The 23333-nt window shown below is 43.1% G+C and overlaps 1 protein-coding gene across 2 annotated transcripts in view; it reads right to left on the reverse strand.

The window, feature by feature from the left end:
* The window catches only part of LOC135698607 (mucin-5AC), a 438207-nt gene that overhangs the window by 67171 nt on the left and 347703 nt on the right, over positions 1-23333 (reverse strand). For both annotated transcript variants that reach the window (XM_065218651.1, XM_065218652.1), the window contains exons 4-6: positions 13345-13463; positions 12833-13164; positions 9720-10111 (exon numbers count right to left, since the gene is read on the reverse strand). In XM_065218651.1, the coding sequence (XP_065074723.1) occupies positions 9720-10111; positions 12833-13164; positions 13345-13463 (843 nt within the window). The remainder of the gene's footprint in view (positions 1-9719; positions 10112-12832; positions 13165-13344; positions 13464-23333) is intronic.

The raw sequence follows: 23333 nt of genomic DNA on the forward strand, positions 1-23333 counted from the left end.
ACAAATCACGAATACACTGCCACTTCGTCATGGTGCAACTGTCAAACTAAGTAAATCATTTTCTTCTATACACAGCCTACTACACGGTAACCGCAAAATACCCAATAATGACTGCAAAGCAAGCATTTTCGAGGGAGACTGGGACTACCCATTAAATGAGTAAAAAAATTACCCATTCGAACATTGCATTGTAGAGTAGTTAAATAAGGTCTTGATAGGGTAGAATAGTCCACCATTGGCCTAGAACATATTTAATCCTGGGCATCTCCAGTGGTGCAAAGAGCCAATGTGAAAGATTTCAACCCTGGGCGGCTGTTTGGGTTTGCTTTAACATTTCTAGTGCATTGGGTCATTTTTGGCATGAAAACGCTGTGAAATGTTTTCCTAATGCATTAGAAAGGTTATGCCTAAGGCTAAGGTCAAATTCCTATGGGTTTGCCCCCAGGTGATGATTATCTCGCTTTCTGGGAAATTTTCAAATTGAGAAGGAAACGTGAATCTTTGTGTTTGCAAGTAGCAGAAGAGATGTCGCTATCTGTGTAGGGTAGAGCACTACTTCGTCGCAATCGCCCATTTCCATTCTATCGATCAGAAATAATCAATAATATCAATGATTTCACCATGCACAAAACAATAATAGCTACAACATAAATCCTATTAGAGCGCATTGTATAATAATTTACGCTCATTGTTCTCATAACAAAAGAAGAATCCCCTTTTTCTACGTTTATCCATAGGACGAAGAAAATCTAATGGCGAGGCAATGCGTTAGGACGGAATTGAATCTCGTAGAACGAATTTAGAATCGAGAAACAGTATTTGATTTTAAACAATATCTCAACAATTTGCGACTCTTTATCAAATCCAACGGTACGTATGGAAAGGTGAATAAATTTAAAAGTCATTTTGGACAGAAGTATTGTACGTTGATTTGTAAACTGGACCCGACGAATTGAAATCAGCGGTTTAAAAATCATCGTTAAAACAGCCGGTCGAAGATTTGTCAACCTGTTCTGTCATCGTGCTGTCAAGATGACTTTACGATTTCTATCGTGCTGTATTTAAAAAATGTTGAGAATTCTAAATAAAAATAAAAACGTGCAAAACAATGTAGCAAGTGGTTAGTAGGAATAGTTAATGTGAAAGGTGTGATTATTGAATTTATGTTTAATTTTTAAGCTAGCATCAGGTGTAACATGGATAATGTGATAGTAAGAAACGTTCGGAACAAGCATGCCACCACTAACACGAAATATTACTGCTTGTACGACTATTATTTTTTGGGCTTATCTCGCTCTCATCTTGCCACACTTTATCACAAATCGAAAACTACTATTTCCTCGTGGATTACTACCTACGAACGAGATGGATCATTATCCAGATTAAAGAGGACAGCAGTGTACCCTATTTTTGATGAGACGAAGCAACAATGGATCCTGGATTTGTAAAACAGACGACCTGTGCTGTATTTATACGAAGCACGCCATCTATTTGTCGAACATTTTGGTGTGTCTATCAGTGCTGCTTCCATATGCAACATTCTACATGCTTACGGCATGTCATGGAAAGCTTTGGAGAGAAGCGCTGTTCAAGTTCGTCAGGAAGATGTTTTGCGATTCTCCAATGAACTGAAATGCTTTCAGTGGGATCTAGAGCAGCTGGTATTTTTGGATGAAGTTTCCTTTGACAACCGCCAAATGCTTCGAAAACGTGGATATCGACGTGTTGGACAAAGCCTTATTTACCGAGGTGAATTTCGACGCAAGCCACGCGTTTCATGTCTCTGCTTTTTAGGTCAATCGGGAGTAATTGAATCTTTTGAAACGCAGGGTACTTTCAATAGAAAGAAATTTTTCGATAGTTGTTCTAAAATGGCTCTCCATAGTGGAAATGTTCATAAATATCCTGGAAAACACTCGGTCTGGATAATGGATGGGGCACGTATACAATATCCCTCCCGTTCTCGTCGGGAGGGATATTCGACCCTTCAGTTGGACTTCCTCAACTAAGTTATTTAAAAAAAAAAACAAAACCAATCAATCTATTCTTTATTGAAGGAATACAAATCATAATCACAAATTCAGTTTGCTTGCTTAGTCAGCATGATCGATGTCAGGCATGTCCGTAACAAGAGACGCCAGCTTCTTGCTGAATTCAGTTTCCTCCGGTGGTAAGGAATCTTGCATTGCATCCAACAATGAGCGGGAAGAGCTCACCTGTGTCTTGAGGCAGTGTAGTTCTCTTTGGATTTGATTCATACTCTCTGCCATTGAATCCGCTTTTGTACACAAGCCACTTACTGTTGGTAAAATTCCGTCTGCAATATTGTAAGCCACTTGTAATCCCTGACGCGTAACTTTAAGCTGATTTGCTTCAGAAATTGGAGCAGCACGAAACAAGTGGAGATACTCATCCGGCGGCGCTTCTCTCATCAACCTTGTACGTTGGTCTGCTGGTTGAGCAAGAACAAAATTTGCCCACCGTTCCCAAGATGAAAATAGTGCGGAGTAATGTGAGTGAATCTCTTTCAATTCATGGACACATACAAAAACTTCCTCCGTTGCTGGAGCTCCAGCTTTATTCTTGCGTTCTGGGTGCAGCAGTAGTTTGCTGGCCTTCTCCCACATGGCTAGCGTTGCAATGGAGGAGGAGTATTTGAACACTAGACCTGAATATGTTTACCTCTCCAATGAGTTAGTAGCTTGTTGTTGTGCCGAACGTCCTCCATAGTATAAAATTTCTTATTTTTTTAGTGCTTCAACATCACAAATCTGTCCAAATCAATCTCATCTGAATTATTCTTAGCAGACCATCTGATTTGTTGTTCATTGTCACTATGCTCGACCACTATCTCCCGAGCAACATATCCCCTGGCTGCTTCCCAGATACACGTCAACAAACTTGACACAGAATTCCCGTACATGTCCTTTGAAGTAACCGGATCCGTCAAATGCTGTGATGTGAACAACCGAACGTAAAACACACCGATGAAATGAAATTGCTTGTTCTTGAACTGACCAACAGGAACATTGACAGTCATATTCAGCAGAGATCTATCGTTTTCCTTTTGGTGAGTTGATGAGGAACCACTTTTGTTCGACTCGATTGTAGCTTACTGGTCCTCAATATCATCTTCACAGCTATCTTCAAAACCGGTGCCAGACAGATTACTCAGGTCAAGAACTTCAATCTCCGCGAATGGGCCCGGATCTTGGTCAGAATCCACCTTTCTCTTCTTGGAACCTGTTGGTTCACTGTTTTCACCTTCCATGTCAGAGGTTTCCATGCTGAAAAGTAAAATATTGAGAGTTTTATAATCTTTGTGCTCACATCTTAAAGCACAAAATCATTTAACTTACGTGCAATCAGCAGCAATCTTTTGTAGGTTCGAGATTTGAGTTCGTTAATGCTAGGTTGTTACAATTTTTTATTTTTGTTTTGATTCAATGTTTTTGTTTTGGTTTCAATTGAAAGGGGTGATTCATGAGTAACTCTGGTCGTGAATGAATCACCCCCACGTAATGAAAACTGGCAAAAAATAACCGGCAGAATCCAATGTTGGGCTGAATTCACAATATTCCCTTTTTTGTTCAAACCCGTTTAAAAAGAACAGGTAAACCGCGGGTTGTTCTTAGTAGGACGGAAATTAGATCAAACACCCTACTTGTTTTATTTTCTTCGCGTGTGCTCCCGGACCAGAAATGTGTGGCATAGTGAAGCGATCGATGTCTGCTTCTGAGGTGTTGGGTTTTCTAAACGTTCTAAGGCCTGTACTCGAAAAAAATGCACCAGTCAGAAGTGTTGGCCAAAAATTTATTTTAAGTCGGATTTTCTTGAAACTTTCAGGGAATGAACTAATACATATGAATTATGTTTCGGCATAATGACTTTATTCAATTTCCTTTCCATCGCTGAAACCCCGCACCTTTCCCTTAAGACCCCTCATTTTGTGCAATGGTGGAGTCGACCTTTTTGGTCACTTTCATCCATTCTTTCTTGAACTCCAGCTCGTTCTTAAACACCATGGACGATTTTCGAACTTTGGCCTTCATTATGGCCCAATATCTTTCCACCGGACGAATCCCTGGTGAATTTGGGGGGTTGGCGGTTTTTGGTACAAAAACAACGTTATTGTCTTTGTACAAATCCAACGTCGATCGCGCGTAATGGCATGATGCCATGTCCGGCCAAAATAATGTCTCGCCTCCGTGGGACCGCAGGAAGGGCAACAGACGCTTCTGGAGGCACTCGGTGTGGTAAATTTCGCTGTGGATGGTACCCATTGTGATGTACGGTTTACTCAGTTTACCGCATTGGCATATGGCCTGCCAGAGCAAGTATTTTTTGGCGAATTTGTCCACTATCTTCTTCCTTATGTCTTTCGGAACATCAAACCGTGAACGTAGAACTCCAGCCCCGGTATCTGCTTTGCGTCTGCCTTGATGTAGGTTTCGTCATCCATAACTACACACATCGGTTTCGTTAACCACTCTCGATACAGCTTCCTTGCGCGGGATTTGGCCGCCGTGTTTTGTTGATCACGTCAGTTCGGTGCCTTCCGGACCTTGAATACACGAAGCCCAGCTCATCAAAAGGTTCGGATTACGCTTGAAATATTCCAACACCTTCCGGGACTTCACAGGGTCAGCTGTCTTCGATTTTCTTCCACTCCCGTCGCTCGGTCATCTTGGACTCCTTAAACGATTTTACCACCTGAGACACAGTTGTATCATAGAGGTAACTCTAAGACAAGTAGGTCCCGAAGAAACGTGCTCAACTTTTTGGCTCACCTCTGGTACTATCTTCGGTCCCAAGCTTGTCGAATCACCCCTCGAAACATAGGAAAAACCAATAACCCCTCATTTTATCTGTCAAACTTTCATAGCGAATCAAAACAAACATTGCGTAGTACTAGAATTTCGACTAGAATAGGGTACGTTAATCGTTTGCTTGGGACCAATAGGCTACTAAAGTGGTGAGCCAATTTAAAATCGTTAGTTTCGTATTGATTGTTGGTTGTATGGATGATTCCCAGTTGTCTTCCGATCCATCTCATGGTCGCAGTCGGATTTTCCATGACGGCGCGCAAAATTCTCCGGCGATTTTCTTCTTGTTTCGATGACATCTCAATAACCACTGAACCGATTGTTATGAAATTTTGCACATGTAAACAATTCACTCCAAACTAGTTATACCCAGATTTTCATCAATTTTTACCCAGTAAAACACGGATAAAAATGGTGCATTTTTTTTCGAGTACAAGCCTTATGATGGTGTTGGTGATCAGATATACTCCAAGCACTGGAGGGTCTGCGCTTTCTGCTGTGAATCCTGCGGTTTGCTTCCAATACAGTAACGCAGACGAAAGAGTGGTGAATGGTCTCAATGCTTCGGTGTGCTTCGAGAAAATCATCGTTTTATTATTTTTTGACATGAATTTACAGATTTTTTTCTTCCAGTGTATTTTTATCTCAAAGAACAAATAAGGTTTACAACCTACAACTTCTTTTCGGATGTAATTTTGATCAGATAAGTATTTTTCAAGATAAGACTATTTGATATATTGAAATCCATTTTAAAAACGCCGTTTTTAAAAGTTACTCTTGAGAAAAATAATCACATTTGAATAAAAAATTCAACCTTCGGTACACGCTATTTTGAGTCTACTCAGTGACTGGGTGGATACCACTCATTCTTACGTGCAGTATGGAGTTGTCAAAAATTGAGTAAGCTAGATTTGTTGTGATGAGTAGAGTCTACCCAGATTCTGGGTAAATTACAGTAATTTATTTTTTCCAAAGTTTAACATCGCGAACGCTGATCAAAATGATGTTAGCGCAGTGAATTAATTTCAAGTGGTACCTAACTGCTAAAAAAAGGAGAAGCTACAAAACGGTGTGGATTGCGAAAGCTGCCAGCAGTTAGCTGGTAAGTAAATTGTTTATATCTGGATTAAGAAGCTCATTTTAACTTTTCATTATTCAGGTATTGTGTGCCGTATTCCATTGTAAGAATGGACAACAATCCCGCAAAAATGTTGTTTGCCTCGAGTCCGGCTGGTGCAAGATGCAGAGGTCCACAAAAAGGTAGGTGGTTAGATCAAGTGGAACAAGATCTACGAAGCGTGGTACGCTCGAGAAACTGGACAAAAGCAGCCACGAACCCAGTTAGCTCGCGCCTTGGTTGGCGCAATATTGTGATGCAGGTGAAATCCTGGGGGACGCCGGACCAGAAAAGTGAAAGTAAAGTGTCCTATTCCTGGCTCTACCATGCAACCAACGAACCAGTACAGATCCCGAAAGTGTGTGAAGTTTGCTGCTGAAAGCAGAAAAAGCTTTAAGAATATTTTTTTTCAATAACCCCACAATTACGAATTATTTTCTATTTCTAGAAATAAACGCAGATTTATTGTTTGTTTTATTAATTAAATTCAATTTTGACGGTATTTTATCTCTATACCCATTAGAATTCATATAAATTAATGTTCTTTTAAATGAGTAACGTTTACCCAGTTTGCAAACGTCAAGAACTGAGTGAACGTTACCCAATTTCCTCCACAGGCTTGTTTACTCAGATTTGAGTAAATACATGTTTACTCATTTTTGAGTAACTTCTCTTTTGGCCAGATTGAGTGATATTCAACTCAAAAATGAGTAGCCCCAGAATAGCGTGTACACTGAAACAAAAACCATAGTTAGGAATACTATTTTGCAGAAAACACTTATTTTCAGTATAACTACGCTTGTTGCCGTTAAAACTACGCAGAGAAAAAAAAAATACCCTAAATTTAAGTTCTTTTTACTTAGTTTTAGGTAATTTTGAGTTTTGCATCCCACTCTCACCTTTTGTTGTTGTCAAAAACGGAACGAGAGATTCGATTTTCTCGTGACTATCGTTCAATATGCTATTGGTGAGTATACGAGATATTCTCAAATTTGAGTCAATTGAACTTAATTTTGGGTAGAAAATACTCACGAGTAAGTAATTTTTTTGCCGTAGTCAAATGTAAACTACTATAAGCGGTTTACTGAAAATTAGCTTATTGAACGGAACATGGGAGATGAGTGAAAAGAACTTAATTTTGGGTAATTTTTCGGTTCCGTGTACCATGATTTCAGTATAGTTGACTATAAATATAAACAAATGTAATACCATTCAGTCAAAACTACTATGCTTACTCAAACGGCATAGTAGTTTTTTTAGAAAAAAATAGTAAAATTAAATGAGTTTCGTTTCTACACAAATCTATTGGTGGGAGTTTTTAATTTAAACCATCAATATAGTAATTTTGCCAATGGATTTTGTTTCTGTGTAGTGACCAACATATAAGTAAAACTTCATTCAAATCGGAAAGGGCCGAGACGAAATGATCATTTTTTGCGCGCTTGGGCTGGAAATGCTTGAAGGATTTATTTTAAAGGGTGTCTCACATTAAATTGCATCACGGAAAAAAACGCTGTAGAAAATTACCCATTGAGTATTTTCTCTTGGAAATTTGGGTAGGAGTAATTTAGAGTGTATTGTTTACATTGTATTTTTATCGCTGTCAGTTTTTCGAAAGTTGGAAAAAATGGCGTCACCCGAAAAGCAACGTCGCGAAATTATGTTGCGCAAGCACCTGGAAAATCCTCAACTCTCTCATCGGGACATCGGAAAACAACTCGGAATCGTGCAGTCAACGGTGAGTCGTGTGATTAAACGTTACTACGGAACTCTGAGCATCGAACGGAAGGAGAAATGCGGTCAGAATGGATGTTCTATTAGTGATCAGGATCGCAAGCGTGTCGCGAAAGCGTTTAAGCGGAATCCCAATGCTTCGGTCAGGGATGTGGCCAAAAAGTTGAATCTGTCCAAGTTTTTCGTTCAGAGAGCCAAGGACCGGGAGGGACTGCAAACGTACAAAGTGCAGAAGGCTCCAAATCGTGACGAACGGCAAAATACAGTGGGAAAGTCACTGTACACCCAGATGCTGACGAAGCCTCATTGTCTCATCATGGATGATGAGACTTACGTCAAGGCGGACTTCCGGCAGCTTCCAGGGCTACTGTTCTTTACCGCCCAGCACAAGTTTGATGTTCCGGAGGAAGTAAGGAAACAGAAACTTTCAAAGTTTGCCAAAAAACACATGATTTGGCAAGCGATCTGATCATGTGGCAAACGGAGTGCACCTACCGGGACTGTAAACGGGAAGATCTACCTCAGAGAGAGTCTACAGAAGCGTCTGCTTCCTTTGTTGAAGCAACACGAGGGCCCTGCGATCTTCCGGCCGGATCTAGCTTCATGCCACTATTCAAATGTTGTTCTGGAGTGGTACGAAACCAACTGGGTCACTTTCGTACCAAAGGACATGAACCCCCCCCCCCCCCCCCAACGCACCGGAACTAAGACCCATCGAAAAATACTGAGCTATCATGAAGCAGGCACTACGGAAGCATCCCAAGTAACCAAAAGTTCCAATAAAAGGCTATTTGTGGCTTAAGCAGCTTGGTTGAAGGTGGTCTATAGAATTCTAAGCAGCCTCATTTTTAAGTCGTTATAAGAACTTGAAAGGGCCTCCCTTGGCTTAGTCGGTAAAGGCGCAGCTACAAAGCAAGACCATGCTGGAGGTGGCTAAACCAAGAAACCAGTTGAAGAAAATTCCGTGGGTCGTTCTGAATGGTATACTAAGAGAATTATGAGGCATATTCCAAGGAGAGACCTATGAACACTTTAGAATTGGAAGAGTGAATTCCAAGAGATTTCTGGAGCCAGTTTCTAAGGCATTATGAAGACAGTTTACCAGAACGAAAAAATGTTGGAGATTGGAAACTTAAAAAAAAGAAGAATTCTGACAGTTAATTAGACTGAGCAAGACATTTTCCGATTTCGTACATCGACTTCATCCCTGACTGCACCGTGTTGATGGGCAGACCCTTTCTGAGCGTCATCGGCTGACCCTCCCCCAATCTGCTCCATCATCAACAGCCGAACGGACCTACTTCCACAGCCAGTGCTTGTACGGTAGTTGCAACGGTACATAAAAAGAAAACACTTCGAGAATGATTTCTCAAAAGGACATATGTGCTTATGTAACCACCGATTCAAACGACAATATGTCGAAGCTCTTAGTAATCTAACCCCACCATCAGAAAGGGTAGTGTTTCCCCAAAGCGTGGGAGAGCAAAAGCAGATACGCCTTTTTGAAAAATCACCCTGAACTTTATCTCTGCGCTTTGCGCCTGGTTTACTATTCTGCGTTCGATTCACCGCTCTTGTAACTAAAACTTTCCACCCATTGTCGTTGGGCGTTATCATCGAGTGCTTTTCAAATGGATAGGACTCGATACCATCATGAGGCCCCGGCATGTGGGGCGATCTGTGTTAGGTTAGAGTTCTCGGTATGTTCAAAAACCTGATGCAAACGACTACACACTCCGGCACATTTTTGCACCGAGTCTGCTGGGAGTGGTTCGGTTGCCGTTGTCGCCGGTGATGATGGTTGATCCTTTTGCAGTTGTTGTTTTTTTTTTGCATGGTAATATATGTTGTTTTGAATTTGTTCTGCTCCAGCTTGCACAATGACGATGACGACGCCCATGCTCATCAAGTGGAACAACACAAGGGAGATGTATCTGCATACAACCGTATTGGTATTCATGAGCCAAGGACGCAAAGATACAATGATAATGGCTGCCATTTTTGTGAAAATTTGAATTTTCCTTCGATTCAAGGGGACTTACCTGCATGTTCCAGGTACGGGGCCGCGGTGGGACCTTCTGTCCGGCTGCCGCAGCTGCTGCCGCCGCCGCATTGGCCTGTTTCGTTTGCTGCATGATTTGCGTAATTAGATCCAACTGCTGCCGCGTGAGGCCTTCGTTTCCGTTTCCAGCGGGCGAACTTGGCGACGGGGATTTGGAACTGTTGTTGTGGGAGTCACCGCCGATGCCGTTCAGGGTGACCGAGATGCTTCCGGTGGAATTAGTGGTAGAGATTGTACTGTTGCAATTGCCGATGCTGGTGGTGCCGTTGGCGGCGGTGCTGGTGGTGATCGGGCTGCTGCCGGACGAACCGTACGTGGACGCCGAGGTGAACTGGATGCTGCAGGTGGCTCCATGTGGGGAGCTGGCATCACCTGAAATGATACGAAGGTTTATCTTCATTGAGAGAATGTGGTGAATAAATGATTCCGAGCTTTACATCTACTGGAAAATGTTTGTCAACAACTGTTGAAGGCCTTTAAGCATCAATTTAAAAAAAAAAGCATCGTTCCTTACCTTACCAGGCCCTACCCTCACAATCGCAGAGTGAATCCGGAAGAAAACAGAAAAAAATCCTTTCCATGCCATCCTAACGAACTATCAACGGCAATCGCATTTTTCCTCATCTTAAAAAAAGTTACACAATTTCCCCCCCTCGTCACATACCTACGGCTCAAGAAAGGACCGTCGCTGGCAAAGTTAGGAATTTCCTCACCTTCCTTTGTCGAGTGACCTTCCTCCAGGGCAAACGGACACAGACAGGAGCAGCAGCATCCGTGGCCGGGGGTAGATTTTCATTTTTCTCACATTTTCTTTCCCACATCAAACTCTCAAACCTTCATCCATCATCGTCCAACGAGATGTATATGTGTATACAATGTCCGTACGTGTGTATTGGCACCGGAAGGGAAGCACGTCTTTCTTGTTATCGGAACGTTCCTCTCGGATCCATTCCAATCTTCTAGCAAAGCGTCAACAAAAAAAAAAAAGATGAGGAGAATGGCACATTTTTCTTCACCGCTCATATCTCGTTCGTCAGGCAGCTCACCTCATTTGTCATATGCCAGCCAGCCATTTGACGACGATGCCACTTTGCTTGGAACTAACCTTCGGAGAATTTCCACTATAGTAGCTGGATGGAAAAGGTAGAAATTGACACATTCCTGGAGCTGAGCTGGGGCAAAATCTAGCCAAACCAAAGCAAGCCAGGTAAAAACTAATCACGGTCTCTAGACTAGGACAAAAATGTGATTCTTTAACTAAGGAGGCGTAGCATCCAATTACGACGGCATACTGCATTCTGCTCACATACGGGGTGCTTAATTGGAGGACTTATACTTTGGCTGGGGTGTGTGTGTGTGTTTGTATGAGTGGAATTCAATTGGTTTCATCAGAGACGTCTCTCGCTGAGAATCGACGATACGTGCCGACTTTACTTTCCAAAAGGTTATTCGATCCCCTTGTGGGATTCGGTATATTAAATTAACAGTTGCAGTAGTATAGCAATTGAAAGGTCACTTTTGAGACGATTGGATTGAAGGAACGGGAGAAACCTGTTATCAGAATTACTGCAAGCTTCTCACGTTGTTGGATTGAAATAGTATATGTGATGGGAGTGGTGTACAATAATTGTGCGTTTAAAGGACGACTAATGGAAGCACGAATCCAGCATTTTAAATGTTTTACCCACTAGATCCGTTGATCAACACCTGCATAGCCAAAATGCTCCCATAGCTTGCACATTAGAGTGATGCAAAATTTGAAATTTTCGCTCCACAATACTTAAACGATTCCAAAGCGGATCCTGACTAACCTCTCAAAATTTGAACCCATTTGGTGAGAAACTGAGATGGCACAAACCATTTGAAGTTTGTATGGGAATTACTTTGGTAAAACCAAGATTTTTGTTCATGTCTATCTAATAATTCACCATATCGGTCTGCTTCTAAAACTGTCAACTGTAATTGTAGGAAATTGTCCCAGCTACAACTTTGCTGAAAATCACTTTTTGATTAAATGAAAGGATCGAAAGTTATCAATGCTTCAATGCGCTGATGTCTTATGATCATGCTCAATCAATGCTCAGCAGGCAACATTGGTGTTTCTGGGGCGTTGAATAGGACACAAAAATCATGGCTACTATGTCACACTGCAAAATACAGTGTTGCCTACAGAGCAGCTGCTTAATCATGTCATAAGTTTACCAATCTCTTAAATAATTAATAACTTTTTCCTGCCTCGTTTTACATAGGAACGATCTTCAGCAAAGTTGTAGCTGAGAAAATTTTCTATAAGAATGGCTATTGATCTATTTTAAAGCTCAATATGAAAAAAGACTAGAAGGCAATGAACGAAAAAATTAGATTTTTCATAGTAATTTACATGTAAATTTCAAATGGCTTGTGCGAAGTCTGTTTCTAACGAAATGAGTTGTAACTTTGGGAGGCTAATCAGGATCCGATTTGAAACCATTTAAGCAGTGTGGAGCGAAAAAGTCAAATTTTGCATCAGTCTATTGCACATACTGCATTCTACCATGTCCAATTCCACTGCATCCGGACGATTGCGCGAATGGCAAATGTACAACGTGATCTCATGAAGATCTTGCACCACTTCGTATCGTAGATATCGTATTTAAATCCACTAGTTTAAGTACAACTACTTCTAACTACACATAATAAAGAATATTAGAATCACTGTTTGTTCACGTTCTGGATCGTTCAATTTTTCTGATAACTTTTGTTCTTCCGATACTCCACATCGATGATAATCGTTGACGTGCGCTATCATCAAGATATGTGAAGTGAAGTGCGATGGTTCATTCAGCGATCCGTGCGCCATTGCCATTGAACCGGTTTCGGATATTCCGGATCAAGCATATGGTCAAATTTGATATGTCTCATAACCATTCTTCATATCTCGATATTTACGGGACCATCAACAGATTGCAAAAAGTGGTCACATATCGAGATAAAGAAAATCGAGATATGTAGGGTTAACTGTATCAACAACTACATCTGGTCGCTGGATAAAAAGATTTCCCGAATATTTCTAGAGCATAACAATCAATAATCCACTAAACCCACTAAACTTACCGCTAGCAGTAGCCGGCGAGAGGCTGAGCCCGCTGAGCGGCCCCGTGGTGTTGCTGCAGGCCGTCGAGATGGCCGTCAGTGCCGTACTCGCCGAGGAGGAAGCCGTCGTCGTCATCGTCGTCGGGGCCGTCACCGTCAGCACCGGTCCGGGGCTGGGCGCTGCCATGGGCGTCGGCGTAGTCGATCCGGACAGTCCCAGCCCACCACCGGCTGCGCTGTGGTGGTTCTCGGTGTGCCTCCGCAGCGAACGGGCGTCGCAGTAGGACTTGCCGCAACCCTCGGCCTTGCACTCGTACGGCTTTTTGTTCCGATGTGTCAGCATGTGGCCATTCCTGCAATGACAACGGCACAAACGCAGAGAAAGGAATTCCAATTAATCACAGGTGGGCGGGTGGCCGGTTGGGCGAGTGTGTTTCTGAGTATGCTAGGGGACATTCCTTTGATTGAGACGAGGAAGGGGACGGGTGGGGTGACAATATTAGTTCAAGCAGTGTATGTGTGTGTATACTTACAGATGGTCCTGCCTTTTGAACGCCTTCGAGCACATTCCACAGACATACTTCCGTTCGTCGCTGTGCGTCAGTTTGTGCTTGGCCAGGGCGGAAGCATTCCCGAACACTTTGCTGCAAACCTGTGCGACCGGAAGAAAAATGTGAAGAAAGACGATATGAGCTCATTTGGGAAAGCAAAGGCGCAAAAAGGTTATGGGACAGTAAATATTGAATCTCTGCTTCGGTCGGTCGGTCGGTCGGTGTTTTCTTATTTTTATTGAAAACGATCGGTGAAATATGAGCAAGGCATTCCACACCCGCTTCGGGAGAATTTCCCTTGCGAGGCTAAAAGGAATCCAAGGATCCAAGCAAGGAGCAGACTTTTACGTAAGCTCCAGAACGAATTACTTATTACCGAAAACAAAATCGTTAATCCTGAAGAGTACGGAGTGGAGCGCTTAATGAGCCCATTAGAATGATGAACTGTTGCAAACAACAACGGCGCTAAGGTGCCATTTGTTCCTATCCCTCCGGTGTAACTCCGGTTTAGTAGTGGTAGTAAGTGGTAGGAGTCCGAGAAATCGTACTCGGCAAAAATTAACGACCCGCGAAGAAAATTCGCGCATCTCACCCCAGCCACCATCCATCGGCATTTGGTAGGCAACCATTTTGGCAGCGGCTGGCTGCCAGGATTTTCCTGCGCTCAATGGAAGGGATGTTATTGTTGGTTGGATGGTTGGCGTGTAATTTTAGTCGGTTGGTTTCGCGAAAGGATGATGGTCGGTGGGAAATTAAATGTACTGTGAAGAAAAGTGAGGTTTTTTGTATGGCAAATGCCTGTCAAAGTGGTGTGGTGTTTGTTTGAATCCCGACGGCAGCGGTCATTCATTGGTGTAGCTAGGATTTTTTTTTAATTATTCTTAAGCTTCTCCATACACATCTAGTCTTAGGGTTCTAAATGTTTCAATGATTCAGGGAACTGGAAAACTGTACCAAAACTCCGCTGAAAACATTAAAATTGTTATCAACGTTAATAACAGTTCGCTAATTGGGAAGCAATTTTTTTTTTGAAAATGTTAGCTCTGCATGTAAAAAATTAATTGTTCATACATTATTGGGGTTTGCTTAAAATTTATTTCCTGAAAAAAAAATGATCGTCAAAGTCTATGTCTTTTTCGGGTTATTGTTAAGCGGGAGGGGGAGGGGGAGGGGGAGGGGGTTGTTAAGCGGGAGGGGGTTTAACATGCACGTTTTTTCAAGTCTCATTCCTCATTGTGGTGGATACGCTGTGATCCACCTTTAGCCGCTAACCTAGTCCTGCTTGATGCAGGACCTAGTGCCACGCAGTCCGAAACGGTAATGAGCTTTTCTTTAAATGATCTATATTTCTTGAATTTGTGTGGTTTACATGTATAACTTATGTCACTTTCGTCTTTTCAACATAAGTTTCTTTGAGATTTCAATTATTATTAATTACAGTTCCTAATCCTATCAGGCCTGTTTTAAGAATTACCACCTTGGTGGGATTGGTTTGTTTTAAATTTGAAGAAGGAGACTACTTATAACTACTATTTACAACTATAACTAACCTACAACTACTATATACACCTAATCTACTATATACAAATTGCTTATCAAAGCATGTGCTGATAGATTACAGTTTTGTGCAAATTTAGTATTAATTTCGTTAATTCGGGAATCTATTTTGGCCATGCCTACCTCTTCATGTAAATTTGTTATTCTAGTGTCGAAAGGACGATCAAGAACCATCCTCAGCACTCTATTCTGAGCGACCTGGATTTTGTTCCTGTGAGTCTGTGCACATGATTCCCACACCGGAGCTGCGTAGAGGATCGCAGGTGCTATGATTTGTTTGTAGACGGCCAGTTTATTCACCCTTGAGAGGCGGGATCTGCGGCAAATCAGCGGATACAGACACCTAGCCAAGGTAGAACACTTGACTACAGTTTTCTCTACATGCGAACGGAAGAGGAGCTTTTCATCGATCAACATCCCGAGATAGGTAACTTCGGCAGACCACTCAACCCTTGTGCCATTCATGATTACAGTACAAGATGGAGCCGGTTTCAGTTTGGGCGATTGCCGATGGAGGAACATGATCGCTTGTGTTTTGGAGGCATTGATTTTGATTTTCCACGTGGTGGCATAATCAGCAAAGGCGTTAAGGCATCGTTGAAGTTTGTTCGTTATTTCGCGAGGCATCCTTCCTTTGACGGCTATTGCGGTATCATCTGCGAACAGGAAAAACACGCAACCGTCATCGAGGGGAGGAATGTCGGAAGTGTAAATGCTGTAAAGCACGGGGCCCAGCAGACTGCCTTGCGGGACTCCTGCTGGGATGGAAAACGTGTCTGAAAGACAACCATTCAACGATACCTTAAACGACCTTTGCTGAAGGTAGTTACGGGTGATTTTAACTAGATGTAATGGAAAGTTGAAGTTACAAAGCTTGTACACAAGTCCGTCATGCCAAACATTGTCAAATACCTTTTCAACGTCTAACAAGGCCATGGCTGTGGACTTGGATACAGCTTTGTTACTTCGGATGTTATTCATCACCCGCACTAGCTGGTGATTGGTGGAGTGCCCCTTTCTGAACCCAAACTGTTCCGGAAGGAGAATGTTATTATCCTCGACAAACTTGAGCAAACGATTGAGAATGAGTTTCTTGAACAATTTGCTCAGCGCTGAAAGGAGGCTGATTGGTCTGTAGCTTGAAGGCAATGTTGGATCCTTACCGGGTTTGCAGATTGGTATGATTTTTGCTACTTTCTAGATGCTTGGAAAGTAGTGCAGTTCCAAACATCTGTTGAAGATAGCGGTTAGAAGAGACTGCACTTTCATGCTGAGTCTCTTCAAGATCAAGTTGAATATACCGTCAAACTCGGGTGCCTTAATGTTTTTGGTGCATTTCAGCGCTGAGCAAATTTGTTGTACTGTAATCATATCCGCCGGAGGCACGACACAAGGGGAGGCATCTAGGTTTTGAACGCATTGCGCAACCTGATCATCGAGCGGACTTTGGATAATGATGAAGCGACATGCTTGCCGATCGCGTTTGCTTTCTCCTGTGGGGTGATTAAAAGCCGATCGTCATCATTTTCGACTCTGAGAGGTGGAACGGGTTTGGGATGAGTTTTCAGGACCTTGGTTACCTTCCAGAATGGTCTGGAGCGGTCGTCCAGATTCTGGACAACACGTCCGAAACTTTCATTTCGGAGTGAGTCCATTCTGGAAGCAATCTGCCTGTTCAGATCGGCCATTTCACGTTTTTTGCCCAGGTCTCCAGTCCCCTGAAACTGGCGTCTACGCACATTTCTCAACCGAATTAATAGTTGGGTGTGGGAATCAATAGCAACAAACTTACCCCTCACAGGAACTTGTCGAACGCATGTCTCGTCAGCCTCGGATATGGCCTGTTGGAGTCCTTCCAACGCCTGGTCGATATCGTCTACAGTGTCGAGCAGTGGATTTTCATCGATGTTGCTGTCCACCATTCAACCGTACTGCACCCAGTTGACATGGTGGTAGTCTTTACGCAGGCAGCTTCTAGCAGGAACCACGTTGACACCGACTTCAGTCACCATCGGTTGGTGGTCCGAGCTGAGATCGTTGTGCGCCTCCGGCTTGGATAGTCCGATGTTTGACAGGAAGAAGTCCAGGGTGGAGGGATTTCCCGTCGGAGAGATGAAAGTTGGTTCGTCCGAAAATTGCACAGTGTACAGTCCAAGTTGTGCGTGGTCAAACAATAGACATCCTTTCCGGTTCCTCTGGTAGTTCCACCAAGCTTCATGGCTGGCGTTCAAGTCGCCCCAACGATGAATCGGGAGGTAGTACGGGTGATGGCAGTCAGGTCCTTTTTTAATTGGATTCCTAGTCCATTACTTGCGGTACACTGGCGTGGGCAGTAAACTGCGATAAACCGGACGTTTCCATTTGGTGATTCCACCTCCACACTAATGGCCTCGATGATAGAAGTGCGGATGTGGGGCAGAGTGCAAAACCACACTCCCTGGAGCTGGTGCGATCAAGCCGGATAAAGTTGTGGTCAGGCAACCAGAAGCTGTCACCGGACTTTAGGTGGGTTTCGGTTAGAAGACCCACGTCGATGTTATGCTTGCGGAGGAAGTCGGCAAGCTCAATCTGTTTTGCTCTTACAGAGCAAGCGTTCCAGGTAGCGATGGTTAGCGGTTTAGACACCATATTGGATGATGAACTTACCGAGCACTTGGATCTGTTCGGGCTTATTGCGGCACTTACGTAGAGCACCGGTCATGTTGATAAAAATCTCCATCAGTTCGTCTACAGAGAACAGATCGGGATTGTTGGTTGGTTGCCTCCAGAATCCAGGGGGGATGGAGAGCTTTGTCCAGCAGAAGATCCAGACGTTTCTTGAGGGGGCGCGGATCGCACCCTGGGATTCGCTTGTCCATGAAGAGGTGGAAAGTCCTCCTTCCTGAAAGCCGGGGCCTTATCCATTCTTCGTGCTGGTTGATTGTTGGTGGACGCTTGATTTCGGATGCGCTTGAAATCCTCGCGTTTAGGGCACTGCTTGTTGGATCCTTGGTGAGCACCATCACAGTTGGCGCATTTGGACGCCACAGCTTCATCCGCAGCACATTCGGAGGTGGCATGGTCTTGAGCGCAATTTCCGCAGCGTGGCTTAATGTTGCAGTTGCGGGTACCGTGTCCGAAGTTCAGACACCGCTGGCACTGAGTCACATCGTGAAGGCCGCCACGGTATGGCTCCCAGCGAACGATGATGGAATTGATGGACCGGATGGCTTTCAGTGCGTTGAGCGTCACCGTTCCCTTCTGGAAGTGTACCAGGAAAAGGCTATCCGGATACGCCTTCAAGTTTTCGTCCTTCCTTGTCATCCGATAGACGGCACTTGGGGCCAGCTTGTACCGGTCTCTGATTTCAGCTTCGATAAACTTCGGGTCAATGTTTGGTAGGCCCCTGATGACGACCTTGAACGGTTTTTCGCCGGGGATGTCGTGGGTGAAGAATTGCACCTTGGAAGTCCTCAGGTGGGCGATGACCAAGTCATACTCCACTTTGGTACGGAGCACCACCTTGGTGCCGACTCTGCCCAATTTGAATTCGGCTTTGACGCCCAGCGATGCCAGATCCGCGATGAGCTCGTTGAGATGGGCATTTTTCACTACCAGCGGAGGTAGCTTCACTCTTGCCGCGCTCATGTCGGCAGCATTTTCTTTATCGGCAGCGTCACCGAAATCTCCGTTCGTCGCAGAGGCATCGTCTCGACCAATCGTGCCATCGGACTGGCCTCGATTCTTCTTCCTCTTCTTGCTGCGTGTTTCCAACACAGCTGGCTGGATATTCCCATCCATGGGGAGAACAGCAAACCTGTTCGAGGTAGGCACACCGGAGCTTCCTTCACCGGGGTTCTGGACCTTCGCGACCGATGCTTCCCCATTTCGGGGCACACACACTCGCACGACAAACCGCGAAAGAGAGAGCGCGAACACTATCGCAATGAACTTTTCAAACAACTCGAGAGAGCGAGCTAACACCGAACTGAACTGCTTGACGATCAAGCCGAGAATCATGTGCAGTGGCATGAGAGCAGCGCTGATTTATATCTTTTCAGGTTCAAGCAGAATGATGTGCAACCAAGTGGTATTCGTTTATGATGAGTGGGTTTGGGAAAAAGGCTTATTTCATGAAATCAGTAATAAGATTATCATTTGTACATTTTCAAAAGTTCAATTACAGAAAAATTGGAAAAATATTTATTTCAACAGGTTCGAAATGTAATATCCTATCGATTGACGTATTTGGATTTTAATTTCATCTATAAATTACAAAGTTATAAGCGTTCAAAACCTAACACTCCTTCACCACACATATTTTTTGATTTGCACCTCAGTATAATCGACAAAGACGTAGTTCTACGTAAAAAAATGGGAAATACTGTCAAATACCCTTTATGTAGTATGGGTATTTTTAGAATCGGAACGACGTAGAGACCGGAAATATAGAAAGTTGTATTTTTGGAATCGGAACGACGTAGAGACCGTAAATATAAGGAAATACTGTCCAACACCCTTTGGCATGGATATTTTCGGAATTGGAGTGTCATATTGACTTAAAGTTCTCTACTTGTGGATGTATTGTTAATTGTCGTCTTTATTAGGGATTTAATATTAGTGGTCAAATATCCGTTGTCATCGATCTTATCTCATTACTCTAGTTGAAAAGATTAGCATTCAATTTTGCAAGCAACACGTTACCCAAGTAACATTTCTGGTTTTATGAGGGTTCTGTAGACCATGATTTAGACTTGTAGAAAGCTATAAAGCCTCGATAAAACCTACAATGTTGCTTGGGTAGCCAGGTTGACGTCGGTTAGTCTCTATCTCCTGGCAGTTAAAATTACACTTAGGGTTTCTAAACGCCCTTTCGACCGACACCTGCGTGCAAGGGCAGCTAAGGCCACTTGTGACAAAGCAAACAGCTCTGGCTCCCAATACTCAAGAATGTCTTGATTTGATGACACTCTCTATCCTCATGAGAACTGTTTCATCGGTTTTTGAGTGGACTTGTCGTATGTCGCTTGAGACGTGTTTTTGTTCCAACATTGCCTCAACACGAGAAGCTGGCAAAGTGAGTGGAACCACCGCTTGTTCTGCAATTTTCACTTTGAGTTTATCCCAGAGCACCATCAAATGTTGTATAGCGACAGCTTTCTGGTCCTCCGTTAAAAATTCGGTTCCGGCATAGTTGAGGCTTGGGTCCAAGAAAACGGCGGCAAGGTAGGATTTATTCTTGGATATAATGGGTTTCCGAATTCCGATGACTCATGCAATCCATCATCGTGATAGCGTGATCCCGATTCCAAAAATACCCATATTGAAGGATAGTTGCTAGTATTTCCCGGACCGGACCCGTACAACCGGAAACCACCATCTTGGATTTCAGAATGGCGTCAGACATTGATTTCCGATCTTTATACGTCAACCAAATCGGAAGCCACCATCTTGAATTTCAAAATGGCGTCTGACATTGATTTCAGGTATCTAGGCATCACTCCGATTCCGGAAATACCCATATTCAAGGGTATTTGCTAGTATTTCCCAGTATTCCTATAACCGGAAGGAAGGTCATTTATTTCTGGACTCTAGACGTCACCCCGATTCCGGTAATACCCATATCGAAGGGTATTTGACAGAACTTCCCAGTTTTCTGCAACCGGAAGCCGCCATATTGGATTTCAAGATGGCGTCTGACATTGATATCCGGTCTATATACGTCATCCCGATTCCGGAAATACCCATATCGAAGGGTATTTGCTAGTATTTCCCAGTTTTCCTACAATCAAAAGCCTCATGGTATGCGATTTACCAATTGCTTGAGTAGCAGCGGCTCTGTGGGATGTCTAGCTGTTGACTACGTCAAAATTGCCCAATGGCATGGGAAAACTCGATTTTAGAAGAGTATGGCCAGATGAAGAAGAACGAGAGTTTATCCAATTCTCACTCTTCGCTCATCTAATTCTCCGCCCAGGTCCAGAGAAGCCACTCATCCATCAAATTAAAAAAGAAAAAGAAAAGTGGAATCGAATTCCTTCGCCTCTGGAGTGTCTCATTGCCAATGGGAGACAGGCTGGAAAAAAAGGCCATCCCTTTCCCGATCACACCAAAAGACAATCAGCGAATCAGCTGGCAGAAAATTGAAAGAAAATCAGCAAGCGTTCATGCGAGACTCCGGCGGCGTCGAAGGTCACGATTTTCCTGTTGGCGTGGCCCTTTTTCCTAAGCCTGCCGTGGGTTGGCATAATTCAGTTCCAACCAATCCTCGGATAATTCTTCGCTGTCGCCATCAAAAATCCATCTGGCAAAAGTTGATTCCCGCGATTCGAGAATAATCCCAGATTCAATTCCGTCGAAGTTTGCACAGACAGCGCTCGGTACTTGACGCAATTCTCCTGCTTAAGAAGTTTAAAGCGATGAAAGCTCTCTTTTTCGCTGTTTGGAAGAAGAAAAAATCCATTTTCACTTGCACGCACAAAAATTAAATCAACGTCTTCGGGCTTTCCTGAAATTTGAACACGGCTAAAAGATAACAGCTTTCTCTTTGAGTACGGGAAAAAGTTTGCCACTTCCGAAGAAAGCGCTTGGAAGATTTAATTCCTGAAATTGAAATTCGTTGTTTTATTCTTTGTGTTTATGTTTAATTCTAGGCTTAGCACACTTTTGAAATTTGATATTCGAGAATGTCAATCTTATAGGATGTAACTGAATGGTATCTCTATAGTTAAATAAAACTTCCAACCAAAAGCGCATTCAAAAACTGTGTTTGTTAACATCTCTCTGTAACTTTAATATTTAATTTCCGAAGAAGTTGACGACGGCGGCATAAAGTGCCCTACCATGATGGAATTCATCTTCCAAGAGGCTTTTTGAAGGCGACCGGCGTCAGTCAACCTTCCTGGAATTGGAATGGAAAAAAAAAGTTCTTTTGAAACGCTTCTGGGCGTGCCTGCTATCACTAATTACTGTCTTCCATGGCCAAATTCCGCGCCCCGAAAGCTAGAGTGGATTGGAAATGATTTCTGTTTGCCCAGCATGGAGCGAGGGTGGGATGTAGTTCGATATTTACGCACAATTTCTAATTCGGCTAATGAATTTTTGTGGTAAATAATTATTACTTGGTGCGAATGGGCAATTAATTAATGTCAAACAACAAGCGATTTGCGCTTTCATGTTGGTTCCAGGCGTTGGTTGGTTGCCAATGAAATGGCAGACGCTATGGATTTGGTATTTTTTTATCATTAGCTTGTTTTAGAGGGGTGGTGGGGGTAAAATGGACACCTTACGAACTCATTTGTACCTATTTACGGTCCTCACATCTGAGACAGCCGTCATTATTGCAAGTAGATTACAGCTTATCAATAGAATTTTAACCATTGAAGAAAGGTACCGTAGTTCAGGGAGAAATTGATCACTTCCGCTTTGGAAAAGTGCAATTTATTTTACACTCACTTTAGAAGCGCACTCAATGATTCTACGTCGTCTGCACGTCAAATTACAGAAGCTTGAAGTGGTGTCTATACTCTGAGAAGCTTTGCGATTACGTCAAATCTAGTGGACTCCGCAATTCAAAAATAGAAATACTCACTGTCCAGTCTAGATTATAGATACTATAGATTCCATAGATAAGCAACGGCACAAAAAGTTGTTTTGGCAACCATGAACAATAAATGATCTTACTAGCATCCGTGAAAAATGTTCATGCCATCATAGAGCAGTTTTGTTTTGTTTCGTGCGCAAAAGTTCAAAATTAAGTGCAAAGTAAACCTTTGCAACAATGATCCGAGGAGTGGTTTGCGTTTTATTCCCTTCTTCCGTTTTACGCGAAATAAATCGGAATGTGGAGTTTGGAAACCGTTTTGTGCTCATAACATTACAATACTTCTCCCGCAAAAACAACACGATTACGTCATGCTCGTTTGGCTACACTAACTGACAGTTCGTTTGGCTACATTCTACTTTGTCTCCGCTTATCTATGGAATCTATAATAGACGAGTGCACGGATGGATTTGAGTTCACTCACTCGACAAAAAGTGACACAACAGCGGGGCCCTGTTTACTAAAAATGAACACATGAATAATACTCACGTAACATTTGAAACCGGCCTATCAACTTTCGTACACAACACTTGTTAGGCGTTTTTCGCGCGAACCGAATACGCCCACGCAAACTAACATCACCATCGGGTAGGGGGAATTCCCCCCTTTCTGATAGTGCTCTTGGTTTGCGTGGGCGTACTTCGGTTCTCGTGAAAATGACCTAGCAAATTATTTACAAAAGTTGATAGGCCCTTTTCAAATGTTACGCGAGCATTATTCATGTGTTCATTTTTAGTAAACAGGGCCCCGCTGTTGTGTCACTTTTTGTCGAGTGAGTGAACTCAAATCCATCCGTGCACTCGTCTATATCTATAGTCCAGATGGCATCCAG

This window comes from Ochlerotatus camptorhynchus, unplaced genomic scaffold, assembly GCF_037179485.1.
Source record: "Ochlerotatus camptorhynchus isolate MF236.1 unplaced genomic scaffold, CSIRO-AGI_Acam_v1.1 ptg000091l, whole genome shotgun sequence".
Lineage (NCBI taxonomy): Eukaryota > Metazoa > Arthropoda > Insecta > Diptera > Culicidae > Ochlerotatus > Ochlerotatus camptorhynchus.